The 19,855-nt window shown below is 38.6% G+C and overlaps 2 protein-coding genes across 3 annotated transcripts in view; both read left to right on the forward strand.

Moving 5' to 3' along the window:
• Usp10 (ubiquitin specific protease 10) overlaps positions 1-16,785 on the forward strand; it is a 30,408-nt gene extending 13,623 nt beyond the window's left edge. Inside the window, exons 1-7 of one of the 2 annotated variants that reach the window (XM_070208560.1) lie at positions 7,221-7,332; positions 9,167-11,384; positions 11,715-11,967; positions 12,036-12,122; positions 12,932-13,099; positions 13,162-13,390; positions 13,447-16,785. In XM_070208560.1, coding sequence (XP_070064661.1) covers positions 7,329-7,332; positions 9,167-11,384; positions 11,715-11,967; positions 12,036-12,122; positions 12,932-13,099; positions 13,162-13,390; positions 13,447-13,808 — 3,321 coding nt within the window. In that variant the 5' untranslated portion in view covers positions 7,221-7,328 and the 3' untranslated portion in view covers positions 13,809-16,785. Of the gene's footprint in view, positions 1-7,220; positions 7,333-9,166; positions 11,385-11,714; positions 11,968-12,035; positions 12,123-12,931; positions 13,100-13,161; positions 13,391-13,446 lie in introns of those variants that run through there. The other variant, XM_070208559.1, reaches the window with a different exon arrangement.
• An 838-nt stretch (positions 16,786-17,623) lies between these two features.
• LOC6623464 (glycoprotein-N-acetylgalactosamine 3-beta-galactosyltransferase 1) lies at positions 17,624-19,699 on the forward strand. Its single transcript, XM_002047748.4, has 3 exons — positions 17,624-18,276; positions 18,331-18,700; positions 18,760-19,699. The coding sequence occupies exons 1-3, from the start codon at positions 17,843-17,845 to the stop codon at positions 18,973-18,975; spliced, it is 1,020 nt and encodes a 339-aa protein (XP_002047784.1). The 5' UTR covers positions 17,624-17,842; the 3' UTR covers positions 18,976-19,699.
• The last annotated feature ends 156 nt before the right edge of the window (positions 19,700-19,855 follow it).

The raw sequence follows: 19,855 nt of genomic DNA on the forward strand, positions 1-19,855 counted from the left end.
TACAACAAACACAATTTCAATTACAAACAACAACACTAATGCAAAAAATAAAAAAAAAATCAAAAAAAAAGATATTCTCGCCATGCGGTTGCTGACATTGCGATTACCTCGCCGATGTCTATTTTTCATGCAATGCATTTGAAGTTCAAGCGCGCAAGCTCTCTAAACAAAAAGTTGGCCGCTCTCCCGTTGCCGCTCTCTGACATATTGCGATGGCCACCTGGCCGAAGGCGCTCTTTGCTTTTGCGAAGCGCTCTCTGTCTCTCTCTCTCTCTCTCTCTTTCTCGTCGTGTGCTTGGTTTGCAGGTATGCGGCGCAAGGGTTGCGCTTGGCAGAAACAGCTGATTTGCACATTGGCAACGACAGCGGCAACAACAACAGCAAAAGCCAGCAGGAATGTTGGCTGTTGTTTCGCTTCGCACAGATTTAACACAAACAACTTCGCATAGAGTCTCATCCATCCGCATAGCAACCCCCTTCACAAACTACCCTCATTTATGACGCACTTTCTTAGGGGTTGTCTTACTTCATACAATATATATGGATGACCGTTACTTTTTGTTGTTCTTTTGTCAGTTGAAGAAAAACCGGCACTCGTATAACAGTTTTGTCGTGTATAAAAGACGCAACGTAAGAGCGTAAACTGTTGCTCTTAGTTTTGATTTAGGTTAAAGGTTAACTTATGACTTTCAAACTTTTACTTTTTTCCTGCGTATATGTACGCGTCAAAGTGTGTGTGTGTGTGTGTGTGTGTGTGTGTGTGTGTGTGTGTGCGCTAAAAATTGTTTGGTGTGCCGTCTTTTAGGCGCCGACCTTCAAAAGAACTAGTGCAAGAACCGAAAATTTCTGCATTATCTTAACAGGTTTTAGCTATAATACAATGTTTTGGACTTTTTTTAGTTTTTGATAAGTGAAGCGGTGCTAATTTCACAGTTTTTACTGCCCAATAAACGGATTGTTTTTAGACTTGAGGTAATAAAAACATGTGCCTTATAACAGTTGTTTGTTAAAGATAACTTTTTGCTTTAAGTTTCAACTCAAGAGAGTTTCGATCGGGCGTTTCTCTTAAGCGTACGCTCTTCTCTTCACAGGATGTACATTTGACTAACTGTTTATTCTATGTGTGGGTGTTCAATGCCATTCATAAAAATTGTAACACGCTTACACCCACGGCACACTCACACACGCACGCTCACACTCATGCACATACACTTACACAGCCATGTGACTAGTAGGTCAACGCCAGAGGGTAGCAGCTCTTGACGTTTTGCTTTTTTGCTTTCATAAGCTGATTTGGCTCTATTATTAGCGCATTAGTAGCCCATCTCTAATTTCGTGTTAAAGTAGTTTTTATATGGCCAGGAAATTGCACAGTTTGTTTTTTAACATCGTATAATTCTCCAAAGCGAAATGTAATATCCAGCCAAGACTAAACTGTTATACCGCAAGTGACACACGCGCCTCTGAGTTGTGCATGTTGGCCCAGAATGTATGTGTGTGTGTGTTTATGGGCATGTTCTCATTATAAATGCATCAAATTGTCGACTTGATGTGTAAACCAAGTCTCTGATTCCGGCACGTGGCATTAGGCCAAATGTGGGCGGCATGGTTATTGCATGGGTTGCATTTCCACGCCCATCCAACTACAAAACTGTCCGTGCATCAGGTGTTTGATTTCAACGTCTAGTATCAACAGGGGCAGCAACAGCAGCTGCCGCAGATTTTCGACTGCACTGTGGGTGGAGAATTTCTGGGCCCCAGGCCAGAAGTTGGAGCCCATAAACCCAATGGGATCAGAGAGAACTATATAGTATAAAATCGATTTCAACGCAAATAAAACCTTTCATGCGATTTTAAACACTTTTAAATAAAGCAAAATCTTTATGTACATACGCTTCATGTATATAAGATAAGCTCATAATCTATACCAAATCTTATCATAAACAGCGGATAATTGTTTATTATGATTCAATAGGCTTTATTTAAAAGAAGTTTATGCCCTAAAATTGATTTCATTTGTTTTCCTTTTTACTGTCTGGTAACAATTTTCATTTATCATGCCAAAGAGTTGAATGCGCTTTTATAGATACTTTTGTGTATCGACGACATCAATGCCATCGCCTCTGGGCCGGTTCAAGAATTTTTTATCAACCTTCTGCTCAGTCTTGTAGCTGTACTTTTCTTTGTTTTGTATTTGTTTTATTTTTGTTGTTGTTGAGGGAAATGAAATTGAAATTGCGCATACGCCACATTGCGCCTCAGCCAGTCAGTCGATGCGCTTTTGTTTAACGTTGTATTTTTTACGCTGCGAGTTTTCCTCAGTTTTTCTCATTTTCACAGTACTATATAGCGTACATATATATGCATCTATATGCAATATACACATCTGTATCCTATGCCAATATATATATATATATATATATATATATTTACAAAATGACGCAGTTTTGTCGCTGGCAATTTTTATATTTTTTGCTTGCGTTGGTATTTTACTTGTTGCTTTCGCTGCGCATCATTCGTAGCTCATTTCCCAGGTGTACTTGTTATTGTTGGCCTCTGTTGTACCCGTTAGATACTTTTGTATCTGATAGAAGGAATTGCTCGTCTGCTGCCCACGTGCCAACTGTTATACGCATTTATATGTCAGTGCCAGCAGGATACACAAATAACAAGCGCCAGCCGAAGCGTGAGTCCCTGCTGTGCTCCTGAAACAGCTATTGCTACTTTACCATTTATCCTGTCGTCGAGCTGTCAGTTGTCTTTCAGTTGCCCACCCATTCAGCCTCTCTTCTCCCTATTCCGGCTGCTGCTGCTACTGCCGCCCACCCATCGATACTTATCAACGACAATTCTTGCGTGAAATAACTAGCACCTAGTAGGTGCCGTCAAAAACATTCGAGCTCTCATGTATATATGAATCCTTATTTATATATGAAATCTCACACACACCCACATTTACACACATACAAGGACGCAATCTGCGCACTTGATGAAGCGATTCCTCCTCTTTAGCCGCTGCCTATGATATATCTAACCTTCAATAGCTTTGTTGTTTCTAGTTCAATCTATTTCAAATAGCCAGATCCTAAATCGGACATCAAAAGGTATGTAAATACGAAAGTGTTTGATTTTCCTGAGAGCCAACTTCAGATATCATTCTTCAGAGTCGATACATCGATATTGTTAAATGGGGATATGAATACCCGATACCGATTACCGATAATTCGTATCAAATGATAGATATATAACTTTAGGACTCTCCAGCTACTAATCTAAGAAATATTTTTTGAAAATCGATATATATATCGAAAATATGGAAATGAATGATATCGGATGAAATATATATGTATCGATAATATGGAAATGGGTGATATCGAATGAAATGAATAATATTAAGTTTTAAGTGTTTAATGAGCAATAAGATGCCTGCTACCTGTTACTTATATTTGCCGATAGCTATCATACCCCGTTTTATCAGTTTTCAATATCTACAGAGTATACAAAGAATGGCTGAATATGCTCACACCGCCCACTTTATAGCTACAAGCCTCAACGCTGTCGTCGCCGCCGAAGCACTCGTAAATAATTTGTTGGCTAGTGCTTTCATTGATAAGAAAAAAACGCTTTACAGTTCTTAGCCGCTTGTTTGTTTGTATTTTTTTTTTTTTTTTTTTGTGTATGCCGCCGACAGGTGGTGGCGGATTCGGATTTGGCGGCGGTGCCAGGGGCAATTTTCTAGCTTTGTTCTAGACGAAGGTCGCGTGCCGTTTGTCGTCTTAGAGAATTATGCAATTTCTTTGGCTTATTGTTTACTTTTGCGGGCAGCCACAGTTCTTCTTTGGCTATTATTTATTGTAAATTGACACAAATGAATTCAATTGAATTGCTAGAGCAACAGCAGCAACAGCAACAATAACAGAAGAACAGGGTGCCACATGCAACAGGGTGATTTCAGTTGTAGTTTTGTGGAACTGTTGCCAGGCAATCAAAAGTTTACGCATTTGTGTATTTTTCTGTTGCTATTTGTCATCGAACCCGACTGCCCATAATACGGCGCATTGTTGGCGAGATTCGTTATCAATTTATATATGTATTTGTACAGGAACAACAGCAAAACAAACAACAACAAGCGAGTACCACGTGTGGCAATATAGTTATAATACGCTTTATTTGTTTATTGCATTATGCTTTCAAGTTTTTTTTTGTTTTTTTTTTTTTTTTTTGCCCAGCTGCTGATAAGCAACAAATTATTTTTGATTGAAAATGCATACTAAAATAATTCATTTTTACTTATTAATAAACATAGCTGTGTCAGTTTGTGTTTATCGTACGGGCATATACTTATATTGCCAGTACATACGATTATATATATATATATATATATAAATATTTCTACACAATTTGCTGTCGTTGCGCAGCTTTTGTGTTGGTTTTTTGCACTTTGAGTTGTTTTGTTTTCATTTGTTGTTGTTACTGTGAGTCAAATCATAGATTAAAATGTGACTAAGCTTAGCTTATTTTTGTTGTAATGCTAAACCCTTTTTATCAAATATGAATAATTGCGTATATTGGCATAGATTACATGCATAAATTATAATAAAGGTTCATGAATAGTTCAAGTATTTTGGGTATTGGATTGCTTTGGAACGGTTGTGTCCTGACAAAGGACATGTGTCCTTGCATTAAAGTTGACAACAAATAAATCCTCTTTTCAATTCATTTTTGTTTCCAACTTTGTTGTTAATTTAATAGACTAAAAAAACAAATACTAGCAATTGTTGCTGAATTTGAACAGGCGACTAGCCTTTTGTTAGTCCGACGCTCAAATATTTATGCCTACGTTATTATTGATGTTTTTTATGACCAATATGAATATCATTGTGTTCCACTTAGAGCTCGAATATTCCATAAATCCAGTTCAGTTTTCTAGCTTCGGTTTTAGCTGCGCTTTAAACTCCAATCAGTCAATATGTCAGGATAAATCTCTGTAATCCCACGATTAATCTTAAGATATCTGTTTTGTGATGCTTTAAAGTGTGAATGCACTTTGTTTTCCTGTTTTAATGTTCGGTCTATTGATATATGCCACTTGGTCATATTTAGCTGGCCTATTACTTGATTGCTCTTCAATTTATTTTCAGTGATGGGCAGCAATGAAAATATTCATTTGTTATACATTTAAGAAGTAAACATAATGATTGAAGCTTTTATTTGTTGTTTGTGAAATATATTTATTTATTTTTAAAGATTAATTTGCTCAATTATTATTCTATTTGTTTATGTTTAGTTTGATTGTATTAGGTGTCTACTGCTAGTATTTGGTTCAATTAAAATTGATTTAGAAACTTAATTCTACAGCTTTAAGGAACACATCTCTCTCTCTATCTCTGTCTCACTCTCTCACTCTGTCATCAGTTAAATGGCTTTAAAATTCGTAAATTGTAAGCCAAACATAAATTACTTAAATGTGGCAATCGTTATTATTGTTCTCGTTGTTTTTGTTGTTGTTGTTTTTTGTTGCTAATAAAAATTGAATAAAATCGCGCGTTCAATAACAACAACTGTCCGTTGAGTGTGTGGAGGGGCTGGGCGAGGGAAAAATCGGTAAATCGAGACAGCAACAGCCCCGCTTTTGGGGGCTGCTCTCCAGTTGGTGATGACCCCGTTTTGTCAGTTTGTTGAAAAGAAAAATCAATTAAATATCAAATAGACCTCAACAACAACAACAACAACAACAACAACAACCACGATTACAAAATCTCGATTGTTCAAATATAGCGCATTGCATTGTATCGAGAGAAACGCAAATTCATTTGCGTAATGTATAACTGGCATATGATATATGATGTGCATGTTTAAGCAGTAGAACAGTTTTCATAGTGAAACCGAAAGCGAATTTGTCCAGTCCAGTCAAGTGTCGGAGACGTCAAACTGTGCTAATGCTGTTTACTCTTTCACTTCCATTTGCACTTCTATATAACTACCTGCTACGCCCCTGGCCCGTGCTAACACGTGTAAGAGTAAAGTACAGTCGCGTTTGTTTTCGATATACATTTTTTTTTTTTCGTGCCGTTGTGGATTTCCTTGTTTTGCATTGTTGCATTCAACTTTTGTTGCTGCCTGCTATTATTAGCCTAACATGTTTAAATCGCATTGTTGTTGCTTTTTTGTAATTTACCTGTGCACTCATGTCTGTAATTATCCAGCCAACCTTGTCATACTGCAGTTCTCTCAGCTCATCGTCGCTACCAAATCTGACACTTCCCCTGGTACAGTTTTTTATTATAGTCTCTAGGCTTTTTATATAATTTGCATGCAATTCGCATTACAAGTGAATACCCTATAAAATTTCATTTCATTTTTCGTGACTTCTATTGCAAATATAGAAAATGTCTCTGTATTAACTTCGACGCCCTTAAGGTTGTGCATTTAAAAACTCTACTCTACTATACTCATGTATGCAGGTGTCTTTTGACATGTCAGGATTAAAAGGCTACTCCTCATGTGCGCCTGGAAAATCAGAAAAATCTTTATCTTTCACAGTTCTCCAGCAAAGACTCTAATATTGAGCCCATTCTAAAGATTGATTCATATATGAAAAATCTTTATAATCTGTGCATATAGCCTGTTTTACTGAGTTATTGGACTGTGAACGATTGAAATTATAACTTCTAGTGTTTTGTATATACTTTGCATTTGAGTGGTTTCTAATTATTTCTCTCTCGCAAATTTTCATTTCAATTTTGAGTTCTCTATTCCAGTTTTTACTCCCATCATTTGAGTGTGTATTTATTGTTGGCCGCTTGTTAGATGTTAATTGAAATTAATTAACACATTGAGTTCGGAATTCTGCTGCTCTACTATTGTTGGAAATCCGATTCCGTCTGGCGGCCCTGCTGCCTATTTTTTTTTTCCTACTCTGTTTGTCATATGACGTTATGGGGTAAATAATATTTAGCACCGCAATTTAATTGTATACTGAAAGCATTCGTTATGATATAGGCGTTAATAAAATTTTAAATAGCTTTGCTCATAGATATTGTTAATGGTGCATACACATATATTAATATATTTCTTATCGTTCGTCTATGGCCTACATTGTGGCACGCGGCCATGTGGCAAATGGGAGGCTTGTTTCTGCCTAAATTGTCAAACAGCAATAGCCAGAGGATGAAACTTTTGCAATTGAATTCGTATTAGATCCGTGTGCAGTTGAAAATTATGTCAACATTTTATTTTTGTTTTAAGAAATTAACTTTGTCGAATACATACTTGGAAATTTTTTGTCCTCTACTCAAGTGTAATAAACTGGAATCCTGTTCTTTCTTATGTGTACGTATTATATATAATTCTGTGTTAGTTCAAAATCTGGATTCCACAATATATTTCGTTCATAGTTTGGGCGAGAACAGAAATGGTTTCTTCCCTCTTCAAACTTCATTTCCTAACGTGGCGAATGGCCGAAAAAGGTGTGCATTTAAAGATTCTTACGATGTGTCCCACACTTTTTTTTTTGATATACAAAGAATTAGTATTTCACCTTGTATAGAGAGTTCTTCTGGTATTTCCCGGCCTTAACCGATCGAGATTTTTGTTTCAAATTTTAGACATCAATTTATTACCAATTTTCCGCCCGTAGTGCATTTAGAGCAGCTTCTTTTAAGACCCAAGAGTTGGAATTAAGGTTTATTTTAAATCAAAAATTCCTAAACCCCTTCTTAGTGTGCAGCTTCATCAGTTCATGTTAGTCAATCAATCAGAACACACTTTTTATATAGAGACAGATTGTGTACTCATTGCATTGCACCCAAGTACTTCCCATGGGAAAAATTACTATATTTTTATTATAGGATTGTGAAAGTGTTATGTTTTATTAATGCGGGATTTGTGGCCTTCCTCAGCTGTGCAAACTTAAGTCTGCCGTCCCATATTCTCACAGTCGCAGACGCACCTCAATGCCCAGTGGCAATGAGAGAGTGAACAGCCTTGTGGGTCGCCCCTTCTGACGCCCATTGGGGCTAGGGTCTTATCAAGTGTTAATATTTACAGCGCGTAATTGTAAGTACTTGGGGGCAAGACCCAGAGCTGCAGCTCCCACATTGCGTATCACTTGGGATTATTAATTAGGCATTTATTAATGACAAATAGGCGGCAATGGCAACAGCATCGCTTCGTTGACTTCTCCGAATCACGTGTGCATTATTTTAGCTCTTTTCCTGATAACAGGCAGAGCACCCACCTTATCGACAAGCATGTTTTTGGGCGGGTTTATCGTAAGGCCCATATCAGAGAGAGGGCGCAAAGTTCAGCTACCGAAATGAGTTCACATTAATGAGGCACCGATTGTGATTTACTCTAATAATAATAATAATAATAATGTTGTTCGTCCAAACGGAACTTTATGGAACTTCTCTATCTCTGTTTCTGAGTGGGTGCTGCCCACACTTGTAATGGACATGGATTAAGTATTGTTATAGGGTACTTGCTGCAATGGCCAACAAATTGATTGGACAGCAAGAGTCAGCGATATGTGGCATGCCTTATCGTCGAGCAGTAACAACAGTTGCTGTGGCGATCATTTAGTGACAGTTATCTCTAATGTTGTTGTTATTGCTGCTGTTAGACGTGTCCGATTAAAGTGCAGTAAAATCAGCTGCGGGACTCTATTCAATTTCCTCTATTGTCGGTCAGGCGCATCTCTATTGTCTATGCTGATTAGCGACGTGTGTACTAAGTCTATATTGACTTTTTGATATTGTGAGCTACTTTCTGAACTGTACATAAATACACAGTATATTCACATTGCTATTTACATACAGTTGCACTCCATTCAAGTCTTTAATTTCGAGATAAAAAAACGAAACAACAAATCAATTAAAATACATGTCAAAATTTAGGGATAGGAAATTTTCGGTAAGAACAACAGCAACATCCGATTCAAATAAAAATATCATATATGACATCAATTGGTATCAATTATGAAGATATTGTAAATTATTTTGTGTATTATGCACAACAATTGGGCGTATTTTGTGTAGCTATAGAAACCACAACAGATAAAACTCAAGTGGATAAAAAAGGGGGGAATTTTTGTTGGATGCAGAGGCTATGTTTTTTATTTTATTTTGAGAGTTTACTGAACACAGGAAATTCTTCTCTTTTACAGTTGATAAAACGCTGCTCACCACCAACAACAATAATAACAACAACAATAACATCAGCAGCTCGAACGAGTCAGCTTTGGATGAAACACTGATTGCCAACAGCGAGAAGCAGCAACAGCAGCAGCAGCAACTAGAGCTTGAATATCAACAGCAACAGCAGCAACTGCAACAAGTCGATAAACATCAACAGCCAGCCAATTTGGTAGTATCCATTGCTACCGTAGCGCCCCAACTGCAGGTGCAGCAGCAACAACAGCAAGCTGCCGCGCCACCGCAGCAACATCAGCAGCAACAAACTTCGCCAGTTGTGCCCCAGCAGCAACAGCAGCAGCAGCAGCAGCAGCAGCCGCCGCAGCCGGTGCAACAACAGCAGCAGCAACAAACACAGCCAGCACACACGCCCAGTCTCAGTGAGCAACATGCACAGCAGCAACACGCCCATCAGCATCAGCAACAACAACAGCAGCAACAACAACAGCAGCAGCAACAGCAGCAGCAGCAACAACCGCCTCAGCAGCAACAGCGAAAGCCACCTCAGCAGCAATACAACAACAACTCACAACAGCAAGTGCGTCGCAAATACTCCTCGGAGTACAATCATCAACAGCAACAGCAACATCATCATCACCATCAGGGCAGCAGCGACACTGCCATACAAACCACCAAGACAATGTCGTGGACAAATTCCGCACAGCACAAGAAGTCCACGCAGTCGGTGGCGGTCACTGCCTCGCCAAATACTGTAAACAATGGCGCCACTGTTGCTGCTGCTGCTGTTAGCGGTGCTGCAACTGCACCACCAAGTGTTGGCGGCGGCTTTAATAAGCAGTCAACCGGTGTTAGTGCTGGCATCTACAGTCATCCTACTAAGACCTTCACAAATCAGCAGCACTATCAGCAACAGCAGCAGCACTACCAAACCAGCCACAACAACAACAACAACAACAGCAATAGTGGCAGCAGCAATATTAACAGTAACAACAACAACAACAGTAACAACAACAGCAACAATCAGCCACAAATGCGCACATATGGCACTATGAAAGTGCCCTCATCGCCTGTGGCAAGCACAGCCCCGCCGCTGGAGCGCAAAATCAGTGGCCAGCATCAGCAGCAGCTGAACAGCAACAATTCGGCAGCAGCAACAACAGCAACTACCTCAACGGCTAGCATAACAGCAACGCCTCATCAGTTTCAACAACAGATGTCCACTGAAAATCAGTCAAATAGCACAAACAATGCATCTGTGCTGTCTCAGCAACAACAACAACAACAACAGCAGCAGCAACAGCAACAGCAACAGCAACATGGTCATAACCAATACGCTCCAGCTGCCAAATCCTATGTGAGCTATGGAGCCAAGAACAAGTACGGCACACAAAACTTCAGTGCAGATACGTCCTTCAGCGCAGCTGCAGCTCCTGTGTCTGTGCAGCCGGCGCTAAACTTGGCGCCACCAGCGCCGCCTGTCTCGCAGAACAACGCCAGCGCAGACAGCGGGCAACCATCGTGGGCCAGTCTGTTTTCCAACAAGAAGCCCGTGGCCAAAGTGGCGCCTTATGACGGCAACAAGGCACAGCAGCAACCGCATCAGCAGCAGCAGCTGCAGCAACAACAGCAGCAGCAACAACAGCAACTGCAGCACCAACATCATCCACAACAGCAGCAGCAGCAGCAGCAGCAACAACAACAACAGCAGCCGCAGCTGCAAATGGCTCCACCACAGCAACAACCACAACAATTGCCTGTCCAGCAACAGCAACATCAGCAACAGTCACAGCAGCAACTGCCATTAACACCGCCAACACAGAGCCTGCCCAGCGTGCACCATCAATTGCAATCGCCAACGCCAGTGCCAGCGCCAACTGTGCCGCTTATCACACCCGGCACACTGTCGTATTCAGCGGCCTCGGCACAGGCAGTGCCCGCCGTGGCTGCTCCCGCCTCTGCAGCAGTCAAGCCTCTGAAAGCAGAGCCGATGCGTGCCGCTCAACTAGATGAGTGGACAAACAAATATGCTGAATTTCTGACACGTCATAAGACTAACCTGGCGCCCGTCAGTCTGCGGCCGCGTGGTCTGACTAATCGTTCCAATTATTGCTATATCAACTCAATACTTCAGGCGCTGCTTGGCTGTTCGCCTTTCTACAATCTGCTGCGTTCCATACCCAAGCAGGCAGCGGTGCTGAGCGAGGTCAAGACACCCACCGTGAATGCCATGTAAGTGATCCGTGACGCATAACCCATGACCCAGTTGCACCATTAGACCACCACGCTGCCACAGGCAAGTCAACAGACGCCTTGGCGCCAAAACCAGCTGGCGTCTGTGTTACGCCTGTGGCATAACAATTGGCATCGGTCTGTCAGGCGTGCACTGGTTTTTTCCGTCTTGGACTTGAATCTTTGCTTAACGTCTAGGTCGATGCAGGTGCATGGTGTATACTCATGATTAACCCATCGATGGCTTCATGTACACCTGCATGCACGCACATTTTTATTGCTTTCTACAAAGTTCCAGCGTGCTCTTAATTCCAATTCTTTCCTCTATAGGATGTCGTTTATGAGTAACTTTTCATCATTGCCCGGCGGTACCCGTTTGCGTTTGAATAACAACAAAGCCGCCCAGATCAAGGGTAAGGATGAGTTTGCTGGCGTTGATTTGCAGTGCGATCTTGCCTTTGAGCCCACTGAGATATACAAACTGTGGAATGACAGTCGTGAGGAGCACGTGGAGGGCAGGCAAGAGGATGCCGAAGAGTTCTTGGGCTATGTGCTCAACAAGCTCAACGATGAGATGCTCGAGGTAGGGGTCGATTATAAGTTGCTATATAAAATGGGATTTATTATTAATATGCATGTATTTCTCAATAGGTTATCAAGTTGATTGCAAAGCCAAATGCCCAACAAAATGGCGAGGAACAGGAACAAGATACCGAGGATGGCGGAGACGTTTGGCAGGTAAGTACTTTGCTTTATTTTAGTTGCTTGTAGTACTTATATGCTCTAAAAAAAAAATTGACCCCCCAAAATTGTAATTGATTGGAGAGTTGATCTCTATTGAGTTGTTCGTGTGTCTGTTAAAAAAAGAGCTAATCTCTGAGATTGTACATAACAATACTCACCCAAGCGTTATTTTAAATTGCACAAGGGAATGTTAAAGACACCAGAACACCATGAATCACCCCCAGATCTATATATTCTGGATTGGAAAGTTAAGCTTTATCGAAATGTCCGTGTATCTGTGTCTGACAACACGCTGATCTCGAAGACTACCATACGATACACCTTGATAACATTCCCGTTCCCAAAAATGCTCCCAACTTTCTTTCAATATAAGTACAAGTAGTTATAAGTATCTGCTGCAGTACTTAAATACTTAATTCATTTTGATTTTACTTTTACAAATATGAATTTGTATACCTATTTAAAAAAAATATATATTTTTAAAATATATAGAAGATAAGGGGTATATTCTCACTCTGATACAGCTAGATGAATCTTCTGCTCTGTGACTCGCCCTGCTTCTCTGGTTTTGTTGTCTCTCTCCCGCTCTGTTACCGAAATCTTGCCTTCTCAGCTCCTTCCACCCCTTCTCAAATATCGCCTTTCTATGCGATATGACATATTATTTTAGTGAAATTTAGTGCTTGTGCTTGTGTATATTTGGATCTAAATTTAAACAAATGCAAATTACCTCCGAGACAAGTACCCTTGATTGGATCGGATCACTTGAGTTGTTACTGAATGGAACGATTGACTACTTTTAGATGATTTGCAATAATCGCAACAAGGGCAGCGTAACTCGCCAGACAGACTTTGGACGTACCCCGCTCAGTGATATCTTTCGTGGTGAACTGCGTTCCCGGCTGCAGCGCGAAGGCGAACACTCCACGGATGTTATACAGCCGTTCTTTACACTGCAACTGAACATTGAGGTGAGTTGGATGCGTGTCACGCAAAAGGATTGTGGTAAATACTCTTGGTATGGCGATTGCAGAAAGCCGCTTCGGTGAAGGAGGCTCTTGAGATACTCGTTGGCCGTGATCAGCTGGAGGGCGTCACTGGCAGCAAGACCAAACAGGAGGTGGTCGCCTGGCAGCAAATGACATTGGAAAAGTTGCCCATCGTTTTGATATTGCATTTAAAATACTTTGACTATAGGTCCGATGGCTGCACAAAGATATTGAAAAAGGTTGAGTTCCCAGTGGAGCTCAAAATCGATGCCAGTAAGTGAACATTTTATGGCTTAAGGAGTTGGATTCATGTGTATACCTATTCGCAGAGATACTTGGATCGAAGAAAACATCGCAAAAGCAACGCGCCTATCGCTTGTTCGCTGTGGTCTATCATGACGGCAAGGAAGCCTCCAAGGGTCATTATATAACGGATGTGTTTCATACCGGCTACAATAGTTGGCTACGCTACGATGACAGCTCGGTAAAGCCGATCGGTGAGAAGCAAGTGCTGCAGCCGCACACGCCGCGTGTGCCTTATCTACTCTACTATCGCCGTTTCGATACCCTGCCACAGATGCAGACGAGCAATGGCGCCGGCGCTGGAAGCACAGTAGGCGCCACCAATGCCCATGCCTCGGCCAGTGCCGCATCTACCACATCAGCTGCAAACTCAGCGAATAATAAATGAAACTAAGTTGTCAAAATAATGGCATACCCAGTCTAAGGGCATGCCAGAGTTTGATTTTTTATGCATATACAATTTGAACGGTTATATTATATATTTAAATGCCTATGTTTAAGCCCAAAGTCCAAAGCGCATGTACGTGTGAATGGTAGTTGTATTTGTGTGGTGAATGCGTGTGTGTCTAAGTGTGTCTAAGTTTAATAAAAGCAAAAAAACTCCTAGTTGGTAAGCCTTAGCCGTAGCCCTAAGTTGATAACAGTTTAGTTGTGCAAGAAAGCAAACAAACCAACAATTCGTTGAAACGAAATCTTTGTACAAAATTAGCGCATGGTATGGCTAAACTAAACAGCGAGCAAATTATCATATACATATACTAAATAAGTAAGTTTCATAAATTTGAGCCAGCCAATATTTGTAAATCCCGTTTGGCGCCTCAACCTATTCAAAATGGCACAAACAAGCAGAAACGTGCATATATTAGATAGCTGTAGACCTCTTCGATATGACAAACATTTAGAGCTCTATATGTACATAAGTAGCATACATATATGATACATATATAACTAAAATTGTAGAGTTTAATTTTCTTTGTAATTGTTTATAGCATGCATTTAGGCGCCAGAGCAAACAATCAGCCAATGCATCCAGTTAAAACCACAATATATATTGAAATGCTTTGAATATGCTTTAAAAGAAAAACAAATCTATCTTTTGTATACAATACAAGACATGCAAACACATGAATACATAGCATTATTTTGTGTGTAAGTCGAAATAAGTGAACACTGAAACGAGAAAAAAAGAAATTAGCGCGATTATTTTATAATTTATATAGTTTGTTGCTTAGTTAGATATCCCAAATCCATTTTAAATTCATATATATATATATATAAATATACTTTTATGAAAACTGTTTGCACCCATTATGATATTTTAGTATCTGTTGCGACAAATCGTGAAATTGGCTTACATATAGTTAAAAATATAATTTGTATTTGTAAGCAATGCTAACAGTTATGTCAACCACATTGTCAACTTTCATGTGCTTCGTTAATAATTACAACTAATCAAGAATTCTAGTTGCATATGGAGTTATATATTTTAGCTGGCAAACAATAACATACACATGCGTATTTTATTTTCTAATTCATATACCATCTATATATATATATATATATTATAAATAACGTGCCAATGTTATAATTCGATAAAATTACATCAAAACAAAGAAAGCATGAAAGAAGTTAGTGTCCAAAACAATAACTTTTTGATACTTTTGTGTAGTCAGTGACTTCTCAAAGGGATATTGTTAAAATTATTTACAACTAGTTACAAACTTTTGTTGAATTAAGTTTTATATTTGATAATTGATGTCTATATATATATAAACGTGAAGAAATCTATAAAATAGCAAAAGGAAATGCGCTGATTTACGATTGTTAGGACTATAATGTAATCATAGACAAATCCGAACTCTCAATTTACATAAATTGCTTATCTTATATGAAGAAACAGTATCGGAAAAACAAGAGGAAGATTCAAATTTTTGTGAATTTACATTTGATGCAAACTCTTTGTATGAAATTCTTTTTAAAATTTCAAATGATGTTTATTTGAAACTGCTCGAAACTCAAGTAAAAGCCAGCGCAATTCGATTGTAAAAATAGAAAGAAACCTTGAAATATTATAATATGGATATAATGTAATGCATTGTCATACATATATGTATATATATCTATATTACAAAATATATGTAAATTAAGAAACATATATATTTTGATGTTAAACATATATGAATTAATTGTAAGCCAAATTATAGCAAAACATTTTTTTCTATAGAAATTTTACGGCGTCTGCGCTTTGCTAGTTACAAATAGGTTCCTAAAAATACGAGGAATATTAAAAAAAAAATTATATATATATATATATATATATATATATATATATATATATATATAAACTAAACTGACATATATGAAAAGCAAAACAAAAACTAAGCATAGTAAAGTACCGGTAAACAAAAGCAACAACAATAATATTAGGACTTGTAGTTTAAAGCCAAGCTAACAACATATTAAACGTAAACAAAATTATACATACATACATATATATATAAATTAAATTTATACTAAAAAAAAGAGAAAAAACAAAAAAAAAAAAATAACTAATGTCAAAGCGATGGAAATTTTGTGGATATTTTCACATTACATATTATATTTTTTCAAGCGAAATTAAAATGTTTAACATACATCGCATATATAAAAAGCAACCGAAACTAAAGACGTAATAGTTATACACTTTTGTCAAGCATTTGTTTTTTTTTTTTTTTTTTATATATTAATGGAATACTCCAGAAACCCAATTGTAAATTCACATCATATATTACATACAATTGTATTAAATTAGTTTTCAAATTTTTCATACACTTATTTTTTTTTAAATTGTGTTTTATGCGAATTTTGTTGCCTTTTCTTTTAATATTGCTTTTGGCGCTACGGCAAATTTGTTTGCCCTCATATATGTTTTAGTTATTAAGTAGTTTCTAAGGCTGTGTGACTAACTAAATACAAATTAATCATTGTTTAAGCCGAATCATTATGAAAAAAAAAATCATTGTGTTGACATTGCCTGACAATTTTTGTTTAACTTTGTTTTCCAGTTATTGAGATAAATGTTGTGACCCTAGAAGGAATGAAAGTAATATAAACGAGAATTGGCAAGTGCACTTACTAAACGTATAATCGAAAATACGATAAACAAATAAGATATACATACAAGAAAATAAACAAAAACCAACATTAAGTGAATATTAAGCTAAAAATAAAATATTAAACGGCATGCAAACCTAACGTTAAAGTTAAAGTTAAATGTTTTGTAATAATTTTCTAATACGAAGAAAAACGCGAAGCAATTTTGAATATACAAACTTCAACACAAATACAAATAGAAATAGAAAACAAAACAAAAAAAAAAAACGAAACGAATATTAAGACATTCAAAGACGTTAACCATGCAAAATTGATACAAAAAAAAATTTAAAAAAAAAATCAAAGCAAATATGTTAACCCACATTTAGTCTAAACAGAAACAAACGAATTGAAAAAGTTGTACTAACTAAAGTTTAAACATACCTATATAAATTGTAATATGATACATCAACAAGAAACTAAAGTGAAAATTAACTAGCAATAAAATAAATAATACCATTACCAAAACAATTTGTTTCAAATATCCGGTGCAACGTTTGATGCGCTGCAGCCGGGAGCAAAGTGAAAGGAGCCGCCAACCGAGAGAGTCGCTAATCGTATTCAGCTGTAGGTCAAAACCTGCCCGATACGAAGACACTCAAAACCGGTTCTCCAAAAAAAAAAAACCAACAAATTGTAAACATCGAACATCGAATGCTCTTCTAACAGAAAGAGTGAAGATTTTCGATCAGAATTGCAAGAAGTTTTTAAAGTAAACTTTGTTTTTTTCACGATATATTCCAGCATCGGAATATTATATCAATTATATATTATATTATATATATTTTACCATATTTCTGCATTGATAAATCGGTCGAAAAATTACTGCATGGAAAACTTATTCAGTAAAGTCTTCAACATATTTTCGACAGAAGTCTGTTTTATGTGGTTTTAAGCCTTTCGGATGAAAGTAAAGTTTTAGTATAAAAAACAACAGTTCAGTTTATCAAAGTTGTAGAAACATGTTCTGCAAATTGAAGTGTATAAAAATTTCTATCTTGCACCTAAAAAGTGAAGCAGAAGAAATAAAATATATATGCTCAGTCGGACAATGTCTTAAGAGAGTTGTGATTCATTTGGTATGCGAATCACAAACGTAACAAAACAAAACTCGTTTTTAGCCCGGGGTGATACTCATTAAGAGACCGTTTTCGAACTGAAAGCAACTGGGCTAAAAAACAGTCGCGGTGTGGCAACTGAATGAAGAGGCACATCGCACAATGTGATCGCAGTTAAAGATTTCGTAAGGCTTTAACAATATTTGGCAAATGTCATTGCTTGTGGTGCGCAATGTTCCGGAATGTGCTGTGTTTGGTGCTGGGCCTGATTGTGGGCATGCAGCTGACGGAGCTGTGGGACTATCTGATGCTCACAGGTGACGAATACGAGAGCACCGCGATTGCTGTGGACACGGCCGCGCCCACGCCGCTGGCTGAGGCAACGCTGGCGGATCGGCTTTACCATGAGACGCGTGTGCTGTGCCTGGTGCTGACCATGCCAACGCAGCATAAGACTAAAGCAGCCAAGGTGATGTCCACATGGGGCGCACGCTGCAACAAGCTGATCTTCTTGAGCAGCCAAGACGATGTCGAGTTGGGCGCTGTTAATCTCAATGTGACGGAGAGTCGTGACAATCTGTATGCGAAGGTGCGTGCGGGTCTGGCCTACGCATATGAACATTACGTGGAGGATTACGACTGGTTTCTCAAGGCGGACGACGACACGTGAGTTGCAGAAACTGTTCGCTGAATCATTCGACTTATGCCCATATATGCTAGTTATGTGGTTATGGAGAATCTGAGACTCTTTCTCTATCCATACGATCCGGAGGCAGCCGTTTTCTTTGGTCATCGATTTCGCACAACCTATCCACATGGCTACATGTCTGGCGGTGCTGGCTATGTGCTCAGCCGCGATGCACTGCGTCGCCTGAATCTGTTTGCTCTGAACAATACAAAGTTCTGTCCACTTAATACCAATGCGGAGGATAGGCAAATTGGACACTGCTTGCTGAATGTGGGCGTGGTCGCTGGTGACTCGAGAGATGAGCTGGGCCGCGAGCGCTTTCTGCCACTGCATCCCAGGCATCTGATGCCGCGAATACAGTCTGGTACTTGGCTGGATAAATATTATTACTTCAAGCCAAATGTAAATACTTACACAAATTCGAAGCGTGCATATTCTGTAGATCTATTGAATGTTTACAGTTGAGCGATTGCTGTTCCGATTCGGGCATCAGTTTCCATTACACCAAGATGTATGACTATGATATGTACGAGTTTTTTCTATATCATCTGCGAATCTTCGGACTTCCAAAAACGCCGAGTGTGCTGCCCCAGCGCTTGGACTACAAACAGATGGAGGAAAAGCTGCAATATTGGGATCAACAAATATCTGACAATACAGCGCCAATAGACGATTAATTTAGCACTAATATTATTTCCTAGCGTAAAGTGAGACTCATTAATCGATAAGTACTTAGATGTCGAAGATGTCGAAGATGTTTATAGAATTCTATATATACAAAACTATTTGTTCTGACTGATCAGGCACAGCCCAAATCAAGACAGTTGTTTGCTATTTTTAGTTTTGTTTGGCAGCTTTCTGTTTTCTGTTCAATCAATATTAAGACTTTGCCGTTCCGAATAGCTTTACTTGTTTATCTTTATCTGTTTTAGGCTAATTTTTAAGCGCACCTTTTGAAAAGACACCCCTTTTGTTAAAATTAGAGGATTATGGCTGTAAGTTGGCTGGCGAATGTTTTATTTTCGTTCAGACGGCTTAAGACTCATTTTTATACCCTGATCCCATAAATGGGTTAAAGGGTAAACCGTGATTTTGCAAATTTATGTATCCGGCAGAGGGAAAATTCTTCAACCCCATACAGAAGTATGTAGATTTCTGTTCGAATCGAGCAGCTGAGTTGTTGCAGCCATGAGTAAAATAACTAGAGACTTGAAACTTATAATATATGTTCTCCCGCAGAGCAAGGATTATTCTTTTCTTTCCATCGATTATATGACATGCTTACTTTAGCATAGGTCGTGTGTCTCATATGTTTTATATTTGGAATATTTCATTTTAAGATATAACCCCAATTCCCAACAATATTGAAATAAAGCCTTGTACACACTTGTATGCAACATATTTAAGCCCTGAAAATTTGACAAATTCATGTTCATCAAGAAATAGTGTGGGGAGGAGGGAACTAGAATGTTTGCAAGTGTGGCTGGGCGCTGGGTACAGGGTATCTTAAAGTTGGGCCCTTCCGACTAGAGCACTCTTTGTTAGTTATTTCATATA

The sequence above is a fragment of the Drosophila virilis genome, chromosome 3 (genome assembly GCF_030788295.1).
Source record: "Drosophila virilis strain 15010-1051.87 chromosome 3, Dvir_AGI_RSII-ME, whole genome shotgun sequence".
Classification (NCBI taxonomy): Eukaryota; Metazoa; Arthropoda; class Insecta; order Diptera; family Drosophilidae; genus Drosophila; species Drosophila virilis.